Source organism: Orycteropus afer, unplaced genomic scaffold (assembly GCF_000298275.1).
Source record: "Orycteropus afer afer isolate SDZICR_OR568_19922 unplaced genomic scaffold, OryAfe1.0 scaffold00053, whole genome shotgun sequence".
NCBI classification, from domain to species: domain Eukaryota; kingdom Metazoa; phylum Chordata; class Mammalia; order Tubulidentata; family Orycteropodidae; genus Orycteropus; species Orycteropus afer.
The window spans coordinates 8,075,371-8,094,681 of record NW_006921640.1 but is presented as its reverse complement, the minus strand read 5'-3'; the positions used below and the strand labels follow the sequence as shown (position 1 = coordinate 8,094,681).

Genomic DNA, 19,311 nt, shown 5'->3' with positions numbered 1-19,311 from the left:
CTGGCAGTTACTGCTGATAATAAAACTCAATTTACCCTTTGCCCCAACAATCTGGTAAGAATACAGGCACAAAGACAGTTGTTCCAGTGTGGCCAAAGCTCATTGCTGTTGAGTTGATTCAACTCATAGCAACTTTATTAGACAGAGCAGAACTGCACCATAGTGTTTCCAAGGCTGTACATCTTTACAGAGGAGAGCTCTGGTGGCATAGTGCCTAAGGCACTTGACTGCTAACCAGAAGGCTGGTGGTTCAAACCCACTAGCCACTCCTCGGAAGGAAGATGGGACAATCTACTTCTGTAGTGATACTGCCTCAGACACCCAAGGAGGGGTTGCTATGAGTTGGGTCCAACTCAATGGCACATAACAACAACAATAACATCTTTACAGAGGCAGATTGCCACATGTCTCTCCCTCAGAGCAGCTAGTGGGTTTGAACTGCCAACCTTCTGGTTAGCAGTCAAGTGCTTAACCACTGCTACACCAGGGCACCTAAAACTTTGGGAGTAATGGTAAAACACTAAAAATAGCCCAAATGGCCATTAGTAGGAGAATAGTGAAATAAAATGTAAAATATCCATAGCCTGGATTACTGTGCAGCTATGAAAAGAATGATTTAGAGTACTATTCACATTGGCTCCATAAGGTACAGATAAGCAACATAAGTGCAGAGTCTGTAGAGAATAAGGCCCTGGTTTATAAAGTCCCTAGACAGTATAAGCAGCTTGTGTTCCACTATTAACCTGAAGGTTGGCAATTCAAACTCACCCAGTGGCTCCACAAAAGAAAGACCTGGCAATCTGCTTCCGTAAAGATTACAATCAACAAAATTATGGAGCAGTTCTGCTCTGTAACACACAGAGTCGCCGTGAGTCAGAATAGACTTCACAGCAATGGGTTTGGTTTTTACTGTTTCTTTTGTTTACTTGTTTGTTGCTTGGTTGGTAAAGAACTTAGCCCAGTGCCTGCCCCATGGCTAGTGCTTAGTTCATGCTGGGTGTTATGGTTATTTGGAAGAAAGGCCTGGAGATCTTGTTTCAAAAATCAGCCAATGCAAACCCTACCCAAAAACCAAACTGACTGCTGTCGAGTCGATTCCGTCTCAGTGACCCCTCCTTGGGTTTCTGAGGCAGTATGTTTATGGAAGTAGATTGCCTAATCTTCATTCTGAGGAGTGGCTGGTGGATTTGAACTGCCAACCTTCTGGTTAGCAGTCAAATGCCTTAGGCACTACGCCACCAGACAGGGGAGTGGTGGGGGACGACCTCTGGCTCACAGTGGTTCGATCTCCAGCTGATTATAGGGTTGGCACGGGACCAGGCAGTGTTTTATTCTGTTGTTTCTGGAATCGCTATGCATAAGGGCCCACTCGGTGACAGCTAACGACAACCACAATAGCATTATGCATTGTGTGGTCCCCAGCCCGCCCCATGCAGCCTCCCCTGCTCTGTTTTCTACAGCACCTTCCTGCCATGCCTCGTAGGCTGGATCAACCGCTTTTTCTTCTGGCTCCTGTTCACTGGGAAGAGGGAGAACAGCAACCTCAGCTACAAGATCTTCACTTACGAGTGCCGTTTCAAGCAGCACGTGCAGGACTGGGCCATCCCCAGGTAGGAGGCTGTGCCCTGTGGCCTGGCTGCGGGTGGATCAGAAGCTGTAGCAAATAACAGCCATCCTCACCTTCCCTCCCATGGATGCGTCACTGTGCAGTCACAAAGAAAACTCTTTCTGGCCATTGGTGCGTAGGTTAGAGTGTCAGGTCCCATTTTACAGATGAGAAGCTGAGGCTCTGAGAGGTTAAAATCTTAGCCATTAGTAATAGGTGGTAGAAGCAGAGGCTTTTGACTCCTAGTCTAGTGCTCTTTGTACCAAGCCATTCTACTTTTGAGGGCATCCAGTCACAGAGTCCCCTCCATTCTCCCATGTCTGTCCCCTCCAGCCATGAGATAGGGTGATGGCAGGCTTGACGTTGGAGTGTGGCACTTCCTGACCAAGCCTCTACTTCTTCATCTTCTTTTCTTAATTGTTATAAAAAATATAGATGACACATTTGCCAATTCAACATTTTGAATTGGATACAATTCAATGACACCACATTAATCGTGTTGTGCAACCAGCACTAATATCCATTGATACATTACTATCACCATAAACAGAAGAAACTCAGTGCTTCCTAAATGATGTCTCCCCCTGTCTCCCTCCCACCCGTCCCCAGTCACCACTAATGAGCTTTGGTCTCTCTGCATTTCCCTATTCTAGGTATTTCGTATAAGTGAGATCATACAAAGCTTGCTTTTAGTGATTGACGTACTTCACTCAGCACTGTCCAAACTTTTTGTCTTTCTGAAAGCCCATCCTCTGCTGTCAGCCCTGGATGGGCAGAGATCACCCAGCAGTGCTGGGGACAGGAACTCTGTCCTTGGGGGGAACCCTTCAGTGAGGACCTAAGAATAAGGTCCATAGCCCCAACTCCAACCCAAACTGTGGCTTTCTCTATATATTCCCATCTCTAGCTCTTTCTCCAGGGAAAGGAGAGGATGGTGCTCGGTGCTCAAAGGATGCCTCTGCTATTGTGTTCAAGGTCTTGGACCATCAGACTCTCCAGGCAGAAATGCTAGAATCAGAATGCAGGCCTCAGCATGTGACTACATGACTTCACTCTGTCTAAAGAAGAGAAGGCCTGGGGACATGGAACAACTGTGGCCAATATCTGAGGCGAATCTCTGATTCAGTAGGGCCTGGGGGCCAAGCCAGCAGCAGTAGGTAGACTTTCCAGGGAGGCACATGCTCAGATTCCATACTCCAAGAGGAGAATTTAGAATAGCCACAATGAGTGGACCTCCCAAGAGGTACAAGCCCCTGTCACTGGGCGGGAGTGTGGGGAGGGCGGTCTAAGTGAGGCTGAGGCTCACTTGTATGAGAGGCTGTGCAGAGGCCTGTGTGAGGCCCCCTGAGGTCTAAGTTCTGTTGCCCATTCTGAGTGCAGAGAGAAGACCAAGGAGGCCCTGCTGGAGCTGAAGGCCATGCTGGAGGCCCACCCCAAGGTGGTGGCCCACTACCCTGTGGAGGTACGCTTCACCCGGGGGGATGACATCCTGCTAAGCCCCTGCTTCCAGAGGGACAGCTGCTACATGAACATCATCATGTACAGGTGACTGGCTGCACTGCCCACTAAGAGGGTGGGCTAGGGTGGGAAGCTGGCCTCTCCTACAGTCCAAATCCTACCAAACTCTATGTCAGTTTAAATGTCACCTTTTCCAGGAAGACTTCCCTGATTATGGAAGCAGGAAATAATCTCTTTCTCTCCTTTGGGTTCCTATAGCACTTTCTCTACACTTCCCTATGGCATTTACCATTTTCTAGCCTATGTTAATGGGAGCGCTGGTAGCATAGTGCCTAAGGCACTTGACTGCTAACCAGAAGGCTGGCGGTTCAAACCCACCAGTCACTCCTCGGAAGGAAGATGGGGCAATCCATTTTCGTAGTGATGTTGTTGTTGTAATGTGCCATCGAGTCAAACCCGACGCATAGCGACCCCTCCTTGGGTTTCCGAGGCAGTATCACTACGGAAGTAGGATTGCCCAACCTTCCTTCCAAGGAGTGGCTGGTGGGTTTGAACCGCCAGCCGTCTGGTTAGCAGGCAAGTGCCTTAGCCACTATGCTACCAGAGCTTCCCCGTAGTGATACTGCTTCGGAAATCCAAGGAGGGGTCGCTATGAGTTGGTCTGACGATGGCACATAACAACAACAACATATTATATTAATACAACTGTTACTATATTATATGTTAATATAACATATTAATAGTGATACAAATAGTAACAAGTACCATTTATGAAGCTGGTATTATGGAATGACAAATAGGTTTTATCTCATGTGCCTGCTCTAGTCAATGATACTGATAGCCTGGAATGCTTTGTTGAGTAGGATTCTGAGGTCAGGTTCAAGTTCAACAGAAAAGAAGATCATAGTGATACTAGGTGCCTGCTGTGGATGCAGCAGATGCATTCGCCTACCCTGACCAGCTCTACAGGCACTGAGCTGATACTCTGGTGCAGGACTGCAGTTGTCTTCTTCCTAGTTAGCTACACAGTAGTCTTCCGTTGAGGTTCATGCACATAGATAGGTTAAGCAACTCCATTTCCAGATCCTCTATTTCCATTTGTATTCTTTACAAGTTTCCTGCCTGACAAGTGTCTTCTTTCTGCCTTTCCTTTCCCACCTCTTATTCATAAAAGCTCTTCTCTGACTTTGCAAGAAAGTAATATGCCTACCACCCATCCTGAAACTTATTTTGGTGTATTTCTCCAGAATATAAAACCCTAAAGTTCCAGGATTCCAAATTACAATAAAAGGATGCACTGTTCCTGAGGGGAGTACCACAGAAGTAAAAAAAGAGAGTTTGTGAAAGATGTGATGAAGGGTGGTGGCTTATTTTATGTAAGTGACACACTGTGGCAAGGCTCAGACTCATCTCTCCGTCTGCATGCCTGTCTACCTTCTCTCTACCTGTGAATGCAAATTCAGAAATGAGAACGCATATGAGATGCATATTAGCATGCTTATTTGAATTTCTGAAAAATGAAGTTAGACTTTTTCTGGCAGTGTCTGACTTGGCTGATGGGCTGAGCAGTGAGGACTGATTGGATTTGCCAAATAGGTTATATGGTGACATTGTCCATAAATCAAATGGAGTAATTCTGAATTTCCCAGGCTTTGTCAAGATATATATTAAAGTTACATGTATATATATGTAAGGATCTCTGGTGACACAGTGCCTAAGGCATTTGACTGCTAGCCAGAGGTTGGCAGTTCAAACCCACCAGCCACTCCACGGAAGAAAGACTGTGCAATCTACTTCCGTAAAGATTTACCACCTCAGAAACCTAATGGGAGTCACTATGAGTTGGAATCGACTCGATGGCAATGAGTGTGGTTTTGGTTTATATAAAAACAAAACCAAATTCACTGCTGTTGAGTCGGTTCCAACTCAGAGCAACCCATCCTTGGTTTTTCAAGGACATATCTGTATGGAAGTAGATTGCCCAGTCTTCCTTCCGAGGAGTGGCTGGTGGGTTTGAACTGCCAACCTTCTGGCTAGCAGTCAAATGCCTTAGGCACTACATATATATGTGTGTATATGTATATGTATATATATATATATATATATATATATATACACATACACACACAATTCTCAGAAATTATTTAAACTTACAATAAATTTCAGATGCCAATTAAATATGTGAAAAGCTATACAAGTTTTCAAAATTCTTCTGGGAACACATAAGTAAAAGACCCCTGAGTTACTGGGTGACTGCTGTCCATGGCTTACCTCACTGCTAGACTGGGAGCCACTGCAAGCAGAACCATGTCTTGACCTCCATGTCAGCAGTGCATGTGCTGGGTGTGGCACAGTATAGGTGCTGGATAGCTGGTGGGATGGCAAAAGGCAGGGTAAGGATCTCAACTCCTTCTGCTCCTCCTCAGGCCCTATGGCAAGGACGTGCCACGGCTGGACTACTGGCTGGCCTACGAGACCATCATGAAGAAGGTTGGGGGGAGGCCCCACTGGGCCAAGGTAGGACTTGTCAGTCAGCCTGACCCTGGGGCCATCCTGTCAGGCAACTGCTTGTGAGCTATCAGTTAACCAGGAGGGAATTCAATTCCCACTGTTCCTTTGGCTGTCCAGTGCTAGAATGTAGAGAACAACTGAGCAAGTCCCAGAGAGAAGAGGACTCCACCACCCTAACCAGACCCAGTTCCCTTTCTGTGTTCTTGTTCAAACAGCCCAGTGATTGCAGTTCCCTCAACTGCAACTGGTACTTCCAAGTTTTCAGAGAAATTTTTCATCTTGAGTGTACTTGATTCTCATAGAAACTCTATGAGCAAGATATCAGTAAGCCCATTTAACAGATAGGAGACTGGGAAGCTCTTGTGATGCAGTGGTTAAGACATTTGGCTGCTAACCAGAAGGTTGGAGGTTCAAACCCACCAGCCACTCCATAGGAGGAAGATGTGGCAGTCTGCTTCCATAAAGATTTCCACCTTGGAAACCCTGTGGGGCAGTTCTATTCTGTCCTATACAAATTGGGCCCAGAACCCTCTCCACTATACCACAGTGCCATGTGGGAATGGCAATGGGGAATTTAATGCTTCATTCAAATGCCTTATTTCTTCACTTTCTAAGAGCCTCCTCCTTTCTCTTTGTGTCTCAACATTGTGTGTGTCTCTGTGTATTTGTGGGTGTTTGCATATGTATGTCTGTATATGTATCTCTGTGTGTCTCTGTATGTGTCTATATGTGTGTCTGTATTGAGGGTGTCCTACATACAGGCACATGGACACATGGGTGCCTGGTGTGCAGCCCTGCTGCAATGCCAGCTCCAGAGATGAGGCCTATAGTGTCTTTGGTTGCTTCCACAGGCCCACAACTGCACCCGGAAAGACTTTGAGAAAATGTATCCTGCCTTTCCAAAATTCTGTGCCATCCGGGAGAAGCTGGACCCCACTGGGATGTTCCTGAACGTGTATCTGGAGAAAGTGTTCTACTGAAACAGAAATAAAAAACAACCTACCCACCCAACATCCCTCCCCTTCCCTCTGTTCCCCTCAGATATAGTTGAAGGCTCAGTGACTCACAAGCCCAAAGGACAACAGAACTTCAATTCTTGGCCCCACTGCTAGTGATGACCCTGGCTCTGGCCAGGGGCCTCTCCTCTCTTACCTCATTTATCTTCACAGAAATCCAAGAAGGAGGGGGCCTGAGCAGAATCAACATGGCACCCCCATTCCTGTTTGCATCTCCATTGCAGACATCCCTTTTCCCAAGCCTGTAATCACCACATCTTTTTTTCCCAGAAGGAAAAGAACCCCTAAAATATTATGTTTGTCTAAGAGGTCGGTGATTATGTCATTCAAAGGTGCCAACTGCTGGCTGGGTAAGCCTATTAAAACCCATTGCCATCAAGTTGATTCTAACTCCTAGTGACCATATAAGACAAAGTAGAACTGCTCCATAGGGTTTCCAAGACTCTAATCTTTAAGAAAGTATCTTTCTCCCTTGGAGCAGCTGGTGAATTTGAACCACCTTTTAGTTAGCAGACTAGCATTTTAAGCACCACACCACTAGCGCTCCTTTCACCAGCTGGGTAGAAAAATGAAATTCCTGTGGTCTATAGTTTCAGGGGATTCCTCTCCTACCTTCCTAGGAAGTGAGTTCCACTGACATGTATGTGTTTTAGCATAAAAGTCCTGGGTACTGTACACTTTTATTATGGATTGAATTGTGTCCCTCTACCACCACCATCAGGAGCTCTGGTAGCATAGTAGGAGCTCTGGTAGCATAGTGCCTAAGGCACTTGACTGCTCACCAGAAGGCTGGCGGTTCAAACCCACCAGCCACTCCTCGGAAAGAAGGTTGGGCAATCCTACTTCCGTAGTGATACTGCCTTGGAAACCCAAGGAGGGGTCGCTATGAGTCGGGGCCGACTCGACGGCAAACAACAACAACAAAAACAACCACCACCATCAAAAAATATATATATTGGAATCCTAACCCCTATACTTATGAAGGGAGCTCTGGTGGCATAGTACCTAAGGCCTGTGACTGTTAACCAGAAGACTCATGGTTCAAAACCACCAACCACTCCTCAGAAGGAAGACTGCCAATCTACTTGCATAGTGATACTACCTCAGAAACCCAAAGAGGGGTCGCTATGAGTCCAATCGACTCCATGGCAGTGAATTTGGTTTTGGTTTTTTACTTGTGAATGTGATCCCAATTAGAAATAGTGTTTTCCTTGCTGTATTAATAATGCCATGTCAGTGTAGGGTATGTCTTAAATGTAATCATTTTAGAGATACAAAAAAGAGCAGATTAGGCACAGAAGCAAGGAAGCGCAAATGAGGGGAAGATAGTTGCCACATGGAGACTGCTGTTGAACTGAGGAACACTAAAAAGTCTAGAGAAGCTGTGACATAGATTTTCCCTGAGTGGATAGAGAGCCTTCCCCTAGAACCAGCACCATGAATTCAAACTTCAGCTTCCTAACTGTGAGAAAATAAATTTCTGTTCATCAAAGCCACACACTTGTGGTATTTCTGTTGCAGCAGCACTAGCAAATTAGGACAACTTTGTTTCTTGGAGAAGCTTTATGTTTACAGAAAAATTGCAGAGTACAGAGAGTTCCCACATATCATATCCTCTACTTCCCACGTAGTTTCTCCTATTAGGAACATCTTATATTTGTTATAATTAATGAATCGATATTGATGCATTTTATTGACTGAAGTCTAGAGTTCACATTCCTGTTCACCCTTTGTGTTGTACAGCCTTATGGGCTTTGACAAATATGTAATGTCTTGTATCCACTAGAACAAGATCATGGAGAATGGTTTCCATTTGCTTAAAAATGCCCTGTGCTTGACCTATGCATCCTCCCCCACCCCCTTCTTTTTAATAAAGACAAAGGATGATTTATTCTCTTCCCTCTTGTTCCTCTCCCAGGTAACTCTTCAGGAGGCTCCCTGATTCCCTTGCTGTCCTCCTGGGGTAACAGGTCTTGGATTTGCCTGGAAAATGCTCTTCCTATAAACCTAGTTTCCAGTTTGCCTCTGATAGACCATGCTTGTGGCCATTCTTTCATCAAGCTTTTGTTGAACATCTACTCTATGCCAAATGATTTGGGGAATTAGGAGAATTTTAAGACAGAGTCCTGCACTCAAGAAATTTGTATTCTAGTTTAGGGAGACAAGACTAATGTGCATGGGATGTTAAATAATATGAGTATGTGCCACATGACATCTGTTTGGACAACATCTGATCGCATGTACATCCATGATCCTGTAAGGTGTTTTTGTTTTTTGTTTTCCCAGCAACCAGAAAGGATTTACTGGGGACACTGGGCATGCAGAGCTGGGTGGCCACGTGGAAGGGCAGGAGCCGTTCCTTCTGGAGCCTTAGTGTGGGCCTGTGTACCTTGCCAGCCCACCCTGGCTACTCCCAGTAATAGATCCTCTGGCGCTGCGTGAGCTGTGATTGCTGGCCAAAGGCCTTGCTGTAGGTGCTGCAGTTTAAGGGCTTATTGCCTATGTGGGTCTGCAGGTGCCCCAAAAAGTGGGAGCAGCTGTGGAAATCCTTGCCTCATAACACTTGTAGGGTTTCTTTCCTATATGGATGCTCTGGTGCTCAGTGGGCATGGAGCTCCAGACGAAGGCCTTGCCACATTGGCTGCAGGGGCATGCCTTCTCACCTATGTGCCAGCACTGGTGTGCCCAGGTTGGAGCTCGGTGTAAAGGCCTGGCAGTGCTTGCCACATTTGTAGGGCTTCTCACCACTGTGGATACACAGGTGCTGTATGAAGGGTGAGCTATGGCTGAAGGGCTTGCTACACCGGCCATACTGGCCAGACTCAAATGGCAGCAGCAGCAGCAAATTGTGCTTGAAGCTCTTGCCAGAGGTCTCAACAGCTGTGTGACTTTCTGCCCTGTGCAGTCTCCAAACCCCACGCCAAGGCCAAAGCTGCAGCCCAGCTCTGGTCACTCAGAGCTACCACCATCCCAGAGTTCCCTGCCGCAGGAGTGTTCAACACCAGGAGTGTCTAGAGCCAGGTGCCCCTCTTTTGTGTGGTGAGTCCAACCAACCCACAGGCTGCTCCAAATTGGCCTATTGCTGAAAGCTGTCCCCATACTTGGATCTCCGGAAAATGCCTTCAGCAGGTTCTTCAACACACCTGCGCCCACCCCTACCTCCAGAATATCTTGCTGGGGAGACAGTGGTGCCTTCAAGGACTCTGACTCAAAAACGGGCCAGGAGGTGTTTCTCCTGATCTCGACTTTCTGGATGTCTTGGGGATCCAGGTCCCACAGCTCCTCATTGGCGTGTAGTTGGGAAAGCATCTCAGGGCTGGGGCAGGGCTTGTCCTGATGATGGTCATAGAGGTGAAGCAGGGCCTCATGGTAGTGGTGGGCTTCAGGAGCTGTCCCCAGTGATGAGAGACTGACAGTGGGTGAGGCAGGAGGGGACTCCTGATCATACCCTGGGGCCATCATCTTCCCCAAGACCTCTGAAGATGTGCACACCTGGCACCCCATCCTCACTGTCTGAGTATGGAACCCCATTCAGGTCATAGGACTGCAGACCCTCACTATGAGCTCAGGTTCCAGCTCCTACAACCACAACAGCCAAACTGGGGAGGGGCACCAGTGCCATCTGATCAGGAGAAAACATTCCTCCACCCCCTTTTCCCAGCTGGGAGCACTGTGCCAAGAGAAGAGCACCATCTCATTAAATGATATTCATGCTCTCAGAAGGAGTGCCATGCTGGGTTCTGTGTCCTTCTGTCTCCTCTAGCACCTCACATCTGTCCTGGTGGGAGCAGCACAGACATATAGAGGGGCATACACAGCATAATGAATATGGAGGACAAAGAAGAGTTGATGCCTTTGAATTGTGGTGTTGGTGAAGAATACTGAAAATACCATGGACTGCCAGAAGAACGAATAAATCTATGCTGGACAAAAGGCAGCTGGAATACTCCTTGGAAGCCAGAATGGCCAGATTTCGTCTCACCTACTTTGGTCATGTTGTCAGAAGGGTCCACTCCCTGGAGAAGGATATCATGCTTGGTAAAGCAGAAGGTCAGTGAAAAAGGGAAGACCCTCCATGAGGTGGATTGACACAGTGGCTGCAACGATGGGCTCAGGCATAGCAGTGATTGTGAGGATGGTGCAGGACCAGGCAGTGTTTTGTTCTGTTGTCCATAGGGTTATTATGAGTCAGAGCCAACCTGATGCCACCTAATAACAAAAACAACATTGCACAATGGCTTAAGTCTGAAACTTTGATGTCCAGTAAAACTTTAATTCCTGGAATACTGAGACGATAGAATGTGCTAGAGATAGATTTTGTAATTAGTGGAGAATCCAGATACCCTTCTTGGTTCAGCTTTTTGATGAATGCAATTTACTCTTCCTTTGATTTGGGACCTTTTGATCTTTTGAATTGTCACTATTCCTAAAAATTCTTATTGCACTGTCCTTTTGATAGCCTGTGGTATGACTGAGCCCATAAGGTGGACTCCTGATGGCATCACTAATATGGATCCACTTTTTCTCTCTTTACTTGCTTTCTACTTGCTACTTCTGTGTAGGTTACACAGGCTGAGTTCCCATCTCTCCTAGTGCAGCTCTAATTGACTAAGCCTGAGATACCACAGGGGTTCCTGGATAATGCGAACAGTTAACATGCTCAATTGCTAACTGGAAGGTGGGAGGTTTGAATCTACCCAGAGGCCTGGAAGAAAGGCCTGGTAATCAATCCACTTCCAAAAAAATCAGTCATTGAAAACTCCATGGAGCACAGTTCTACTCTGACACACATGGAGTCGCCATGAGTCAGAATGTATTTGACTGAGTTCTGGTGGTGTAGTGCCTAAGATATCTGACTGCTAATTAGAAGGCTGACAGTTCAAACCCACCAGCCACTCCTTGGAAGGAAGATTGGGCGATCTAGTTACGTAGAGATACCGCCTCTGAAACCCAAGGAGGGGTCACTATGAGTTGGATTGACTCAATGGCAGCGAGTTTGGTTTTTTTGTTTGTTCGGTATGGTATGGTGTGAGGTTTCACGTGCCAGCTCTGCCCCCTTGTGGCAAGCACTCAAATCATCTAATCATCATAGGGAATCTAGCTGGGGAAACTGTGGGTATGAGGCTTGGAGCATGGAGCTCAAAAATTGGACTTCTAACAGACAGTTATAGCAACATCTAGGAAGTAATAGGGTAGAAAGATCAGGAATAGTGTCTCCCTGGGCCAATGTGAAACTAAATAGAAGCACAGAATCAGGGCTGTTTGGCCATGAGTGGCTCTCAAAGTTGTATTTGGAGTGAAAGGTCACCAGCAAAAATAAAATGTGCAAACCACACCAAGTGGTTTGGGAATAAGTGAGTTTTAAGTGAGTTCTGTTAGAGTGCCACTTTTGCCCCTATCCTCAGCAAGCATTAAGGTAAGAAGGGGCTGGGGGCTTAGTGAGCTCTGTGGGTCACAGCTTCTGTCCCATGGTGAGAGCAGAAAGCTGCTACTCCCGGGTACCGGCACAACCTTGCAACTGCTTTGGTGCCTGTGGAGAGAGCTTACCTCAGTACTGTACATCTGCCCTCTGAAATCACTCCTGCTGACTCTCCATCCCACAACCCTATCCTGGCTTAGCCAAGCCCACTTACCTGCTCGCATTACAAGGAAGGAAAGGATGCAGCAACTGACCACAGTTCACAACAAACCAAACTCACTACCATGGAGTCGATCCCAACTCATAGTGACCCCCTCCTTGGGCTTCCAAGGCAGTATCTCTATGGAAGTAGATTGCCCAGTCTTCCTTCAAAGGAGTGGCTGGTGGGTTTGAACCAGCAGCCTTACCACGAGCCTTCTGGTTAGTAGTCAAATGCCTTAGGCACTAAGCCACCAGAGAAGGCCTCCCAAAATACATATATTTGGGACATTTAAAGGCCAAAGACAGATCCCTCTTACTTCACTGTTGGTGACTCTGAATGAGAATTGCCAAAAATTAGCAATGTCCACCTGGCCACCTGCTTGAGAGGGGCCAGGAGGACAGATAAGACTTTGCAATGGAAAATAAAGATCAGGAAGGACTTGGTGTGGGGAAGGTGGGTAAGCAGAGCTGATTTTGAGGAGAAGGGATTACAAGGTAGAATAACACTGGGAACACACACACCACTGAAGGGAATTCACACTTTGGTCCCATTCCCCCGAGTTTGGTATCAGCTACCAGCCACTCCTCAGAAGGAAGATAGGGCAATCTACTTCCGTAGTGATACTGCCTCGGAAACCCAAGGAGGGGTCGCTATGAGTCGGGTCTGACTCGATGGCACGTAACAACAACATTAGCCAGTAAACAGGAATTCAAGGCGCCACCTGGTGGTGGTTATCTAAACCCAAGAGTAAACAAAGCCACACACCACTGACCTAACCCATGCGTTCTCTGGTGGTGTAGTGCCTGAGGCATTAAACTGCTAACCAGAAGGCTGGCAGTTCAAACCCACCGGCCACTCCTTGGAAGGAAGACTGGGCAATCTACTTCTGTAAAGATACCGCCTTGGAAACCCAAGGAGGGGTCGCTATGAGTCAAATCGACGGCAGCGAGTTTTAAATGACCAGAAATGCCACAGAAAAGGGAGAAAATTCAGAGGGAGGCACTAGATATGTTGGTGGAGGGAAGAATTCTCTACATGACAGCTGGTTTCAAACTTAGAAGGAATATCCCTGGGTATCCTACAAGAAAGGTCTTACTAGTAGGTCTCCAGTAACTAAAATAAGGCCAAGGATGGGCGAATCAAAGTCAGAAAAACACAGCTACAAATACTCTAATCCCAAAGTCCCTGGTGGTACAATTAATGCACTTAGTAGCTAACTGAAATGTTGCAGGTTCAAATCGACCCAGAGGCATTTCTGAAGAAGGGCCTGGTGCTTTACTTCCAAAAGATCACAGTCAAAAATCCTATGCAGCACAGTTCTGTTTGACACACTTGGGGTAACCATGAGTCTTGACGGCAACTGGTTACCCTATTCCCAAGTGTAGGATCTTTGAGAAGGAACCCATGAACTAAAGGAGGAAAAACACAAGGCAGCATCTGAGCAAAGCTGCACTAAATACCCCGACCTGGCTTATCTCAGCTTTTACCCTAGTTTTCTTCTTTGTGACAGGGCCTTTTGGAGATCAAGAGAGGCCCAGGCATTTCTAGAAAATTCCAAAACAGAGATCAAAATTTTGGTTTTTCATTTTTTTACACCCATTAGATGCTTTTGTACACACACAAACGCACACACACAGATAGTATTGTGCTATCTTCAAGATGTTTTCAAGAGGTGTTTTTTAAAATCACTACCTTGTGCACTTCAGGCAGGTGGGTTGGTGATAGGACACAGGCTTCAGTTTAGATAATAGGCATCCTCTTTTGATACTGTCAATGCAACTTTGGTATTATATGTCGTCTTTAGTGGGCCCTCAATTCATGGTGCCCCATGCCCAACAAAACAAAATGCTGCCTAGACCTGCACCATGCCTGCCCATGATCTGTTGCAGGCTGTACCATTGTGATCCAGAGGGTTTTCACTGACTGATTTTCAGCCTTTCTTCTGAGTTAGTCTGTTTTAGTCTGGAAGCTCTGCTGAAACCAATTCAGCATTATAGAAACTTGCAAGTCTCCCCTGACAGACAGGTGGTGGCTGCCCATGAAATACAAACCTGGGTCTCCTGCATGGAAGATGAGAATTCTGTCACTGAACCACCACTGCCCCCTTGATCTTATACACATGAAGTCATTTGCAAAGATGGCACATGTCTCTAGATGGGAGTAGGTGGTTTGCCTGTCACCCCTACTCCCACAATGTGCCTTCTTGAGATAGGGCTGGGCTGTGCACTCATCTTGAATGGATTGGACACACAAGAAGGACTGAAGACAAAGATAAGGTCATGGAAGAACATCTGGCACCAGGTCAAATTCACAGTCTTTGGTCCCCTGGGTGTTGATGGAAACAAATGAGAGCAATTCCGTACCTCTGTTCATCTCCTCCTAGCCTGATTAAGCCCTCACCCGCCTTGGGAGTGCACAAGTATAAAACACTTCTATTCATTCTGAAGGCAACCATTGGAAGATTAGTGAGTGAGCCCTCAGAGCACTGGGGCAGGGAGCTGTACAAATACTCTAATTTTACCCCACCAGCACTAAGCAATGTCATAATCTAGGAGGATTATGACTGAGGGGCTGGGATCAAAGATTAAGCAGATTAGTGCATGAGACTATCTCAGAGACAAACAGAGTTCAATATTAACCTGGTAAATTTGTAACACATGGTCTCTGGCATTTACTGTTATCTTGAATGCTTTAGTCCTCATTGGTTCTATTAATACCTGAGTTCTTTTGGCATTTTCTCTAGACCTATTTTATGCTTCCTGGGTTTGCCAGGCTATTCTTTACAAGTAGAAAACACCTGGCAAATTCCAGCATCTGGTCAAAGGTCTGAGTACTGAGGTAGGAAACCCTAGGCAGCTAGCAGATGGCAATGAGGCCCCTGTGGACCCTGGAATCAAGCCTGGGTTCAGTCCCAACTCTGCCACTTACTACCTGCATGACTGCAAATGAATGGTCCCTATTATTTCTAAAACTGCACTCACAATTACCTCTCCCAGGTATACTTCATTTTTAAACCTCATGCTAAGTTGTGGATAATAGCTCCTGGAACTAGTCTCAATTCATTTGGGGACACAAGCATAAAACAGTTTTATTCATTCTAAGCACCATTCCCTTCACTTGATAACATCTCAAATAGATCCTATTACTCCCTGATAACTTAGCTAATGAAACAATCTAATTTACTTTAGAACTTCAATCTCATATCCAAATCAAAACTCTTCCCCTCCCTCATCAAAGGCCAGACGTGAGGTGGAAGGAGGGTAGTGGAGTGGGGAGGGTGAACAGTCTTCCTTTCACTCCCCTTCCATTTTGAGTCCTTTAGAGCAGAGTAGGAAGGGCTCCACACCTCTCCTCTCTTCACTGGCCAGGTTGGTCTGAGGTTCACTGGCAGTGGTGGAGAGATAGTTCGCTTGGTCTGGCAACCACACGGTGGTGGTCTCCTCATAGACAGTGTAGATGGTTTCCTTGGGCTGACCTTGAACTTCACTTGATATACTTCGCTACTGAGGGTGCCCTCAGAGGGGTAACTGTATCCTCCATAGGCTTCCTGCTAGTGGTCCAAGTCCCCAGGCCCTGTTTGGATGGGAGTTCCCTTGCTTAATAATTGGATACAGGTACTAATTATCTCTGGTGGTGTAGTGCCTAAGGCATCTGACTGCTAACTAGAAGGCTGGCAGTTCAAACCCACCAGCCACTCCTCGGAAGGAAGGTTGGGCAATCTACTTCCGTAGTGATACTGCCTCAGAAACCCAAGGAGGGGTCGCTATGAGTTGGGTCCGACTCGACGGCACATAACAACAACAACAACAACAACTAATTATCTGGTGAGTGTTTATTTCAGTTCTGTCAGTGCAGTTCTGTGACAATATCTATAACTTCCACGGAGATGCTGTCAAAAGCCTGATTTAAGTCCCTTCTCAAAAGCAAAGCCTGAGCCCTTCTGTCTTCCCCAGTCCCCACTTGGGCAACTTCCCAGCTCCCACCACCCCCACTCCCTCCTACTCTATAGTGAAGGACAGGCAAGTCTGAGGTCCTCTCTTCAACATCATCTGTGGCTCACAAGGAATTGGAGTTACTCAACTTCTCATCCTAGCCTTTCTGGCCACTGATGCTGGCTATGCTTGTCTTGAGGGTAACTGTGGGGACTAACGGATTTGCATGAAGCAATTGGTCCAGGTGTTAGAGCACTTTGGTTAGCCCAGGTCAAGTCCACTCTTCACAGCTGTGCAAGTTGTGCACTGTACAACTCCAGATGTCATTTTACTTTGTAGTCATTAGAGATCATATCTTTTTACAATATTCTGGCAGAGGGCAGTCAAGGGTCAACATAGGGGCTAACAGCTGGGTTGATGCAATTCCCCTTCCTATCCAGATGCCAAAACTCTCTCTTTTCAGATCATCAGCCTCAAGTCCTGCTCCCACTTTGCCATAGAATCCTAGAAGCCAGAGACCAAGAGCTCATTATCTGTATAGCCTGCAAACCAGACCTATCCACATCTCACCCCTATGCCTTGGTGATCTCATGTCCTGCCCTCAGTATTTTCTAGTGTTTCAGGTTGGAACTCCTGTCAGGGATGGAAGATCATCCAAGGACCCTAAAATTCAGGCATCTGTGCAAAGGCGCAGAGTGTGGAGAGAAAGAATCCTAGGGAATCTGAGTCACTTCAGGAACTTTGAAGGTGTTACTCTGCAAGTTTAAAGTATGTTGCATGAAAAGAAAACATTGCATCTAGTGACATATAGAATCTAGCAACATAACTGGAAAAGAGAAAATAATTTTTAAAATGTGCTATGTCACAACTGTGATATACGATTTATAATTACAGTCATCATAACAAATGCCTTCTGACCCCAAAACTCAATTAAGGTAAACCATATTAACTTCACTCTGAATTTTCTTGATAGCAATATTAACTCCTTTTGATATAAACCCATCCTTAAGAATTTGCTGCTTATAACAAGAGAAACAGGGGACAGTGATCTAAGAATATTCTAAGCTACTAGAAGGCTGACAAGTTCAAATCCACCAGCCACTCCTCAGAAGGAAGGTTGGACAATCTACTTCCATAGTGATACTGCCTCGGAAACCCAAAGAGGGGTCGCTATGAGTCGGGTCCGACTCCACGGCACATAACAGCAACAACAACAATTAGTACTGTCCCCTTTTCACCCTTATTTTCTGTCTTCCTTCAAGAAGTTTCTCTCCAGTTCGAATACATCTACAGTTTTATAATAAAATAGAAAAGATTTGCTTTTCAAAATTTTTAGTTGGCTTACTGCGATTCATTCCTCCCTTAAAGCAAGAAGTGCTTGAATTGGGTCAACTTCATTTCATACCCCTTTTGTTCTCAACCATAGATAGTCCCTATACCATCTTAAAAGGAGCTCTGGTGGCATAGTGCCTAAGGTATTTGACTGCTAACCAGGTTAGAGGTTCAAACCCACCAGCCGCTCTGTGGAAGAAAGACTGGTCAATCTACTTCCATAAAGATTTACCACCTTAAAAACCAAAAGGGGTCACTATGAGTCAGAATTGACTTGATGACAGAGTTTGAGTTTTTTTTTTTTATATATATACCATCTTAAAAAACCCACCTACTGCCATCAAATTGATTCCAATTAATAGTGACCCCCATAGTGTTTCCAAGGCTGCAAGTCTTTATGGAAGCAGCTTAGTTTGAGTGGCTGGTGGTTTCAAATCACCAACTTTTGCTTAGCAGCCCAATGCTTTAACCACAGTGCCACCAGAGCTCCTTTAATATACCATTTTCCAAAAAAAAAAAAAAGCCAAATCCACTGCCATTGAGTCAATGCCAACTCATAGTGAACCCCATTGGGTTTCCAAGGCTGTAAATCTTTATGGAAGTAGATTGCCTTATCTTCTTCCTGCAGAGCAGCTGTTGGGTTTGAACCACCAACTTTCTGGTTAGCAGCCAAATGTCTTAACTGCTGCCTGGTCAATTCTGACTCATACTGACCCCCATTGAGTTTCCAAGGCTGTAAATCTTTACAGAAATAGATTGCCTCATCTTCCTCCACAGAGCAGCTGGTGGGTTAAACCACTGACCTTCTGGTTAGCCGCCAAATGCCTTACCTGCCACACCAATAGAGCTCCTTACTATACCACCAGAACTCCTTAATCTTAGCCCCTGCTTTTTATTTTTTAAAATACCAAAATGGAAGAGGGGAAAGCAGATGAGCAGAGCATAAAAACAGGACACTCCAGAGCAGTCAGATCACAAGGCAGTTTTATTGAATTAGTTGCATGTGGAAGAAGTTCTTCCCACTAGCATCAAGTGCAGGCATTAGAGTGCTGAATCCAGAAGGAAGGTGAGGCAGGTGGGGTTGGGTAGGGAGGGCCTAGAGCCTGGGGCCTAATTACTTGGTGATGCAGGCAGAGCTCTCTCTGGGGCCTGAGACTTATCTCAGGAAGACTGCACTCAGACGCCCCATACATCAAAAAGCAGCATTCGCATCTCACTCCTCCTCTCTGGAAAACAAAGGAGAGAAGGAAAGGAGGGCTCAATATTCATGGAGAGACAGGTAGCAACACTCAAATTCTTATCAACTAACATTTTCCAAAGGAAAAATAAAATTCCCATTCCCAATGGTTTCCTGGGCCCTGGCAACAGGAGCAGTAATTCTCACCAGGCTGTGCTTTTTATTTTTATTTGTTCGCTCCCAGGAACCTGAGAGCTGTGAAGGCACATACACTTACTCATTCTTTCTGCGGAATTCCTCCAGGGCTTTCTTTGCCACGATCTCCATAAATTTAGGCCGATTCCAAGCAACATCTTTTGAGACCATCAGAGTCATGGGGTCAGATCCAAAGAGCTTCACAACCACCTCAGTGTCACCAGACTTGGAAGAACTATCCAAGACAGTGGGTTGGGAAGTCACCTAGAAGGAAACAAAGGTTAGAGGATGTTGTTGTTGTTAAGTGCCGTCGAGTTGTTTCCAACTCATAGCGACCCCATGCACAGCAGAACAAAACACTGCCCAATCCCGCACCAGCCCCACAATCCCTGCTATACTTGAGCCCATCATCGCAGCCACCATATCAATCCATCTCGTTGAAGGCCTCCCCCTCTTTCGTCAA

General features: G+C 46.0%; 2 protein-coding genes across 2 annotated transcripts in view; one reads left to right on the top strand and one right to left on the bottom strand.

The window, feature by feature from the left end:
• The window catches only part of LOC103195251 (L-gulonolactone oxidase), a 44,707-nt gene extending 38,152 nt beyond the window's left edge, over positions 1–6,555 (top strand). Inside the window, exons 9-12 of the mRNA XM_042780673.1 lie at positions 1,461–1,610; positions 2,987–3,151; positions 5,491–5,581; positions 6,427–6,555. Of these exons, the coding sequence (XP_042636607.1) occupies positions 1,461–1,610; positions 2,987–3,151; positions 5,491–5,581; positions 6,427–6,555 (535 nt within the window). The remainder of the gene's footprint in view (positions 1–1,460; positions 1,611–2,986; positions 3,152–5,490; positions 5,582–6,426) is intronic.
• Positions 6,556–8,998: 2,443 nt separating this feature from the next.
• The window catches only part of CLU (clusterin), a 25,627-nt gene continuing 15,314 nt past the window's right edge, over positions 8,999–19,311 (bottom strand). Inside the window, exons 7-9 of the mRNA XM_007938776.1 lie at positions 18,931–19,112; positions 9,751–10,000; positions 8,999–9,100 (exon numbers count right to left, since the gene is read on the bottom strand). Of these exons, the coding sequence (XP_007936967.1) occupies positions 8,999–9,100; positions 9,751–10,000; positions 18,931–19,112 (534 nt within the window). The remainder of the gene's footprint in view (positions 9,101–9,750; positions 10,001–18,930; positions 19,113–19,311) is intronic.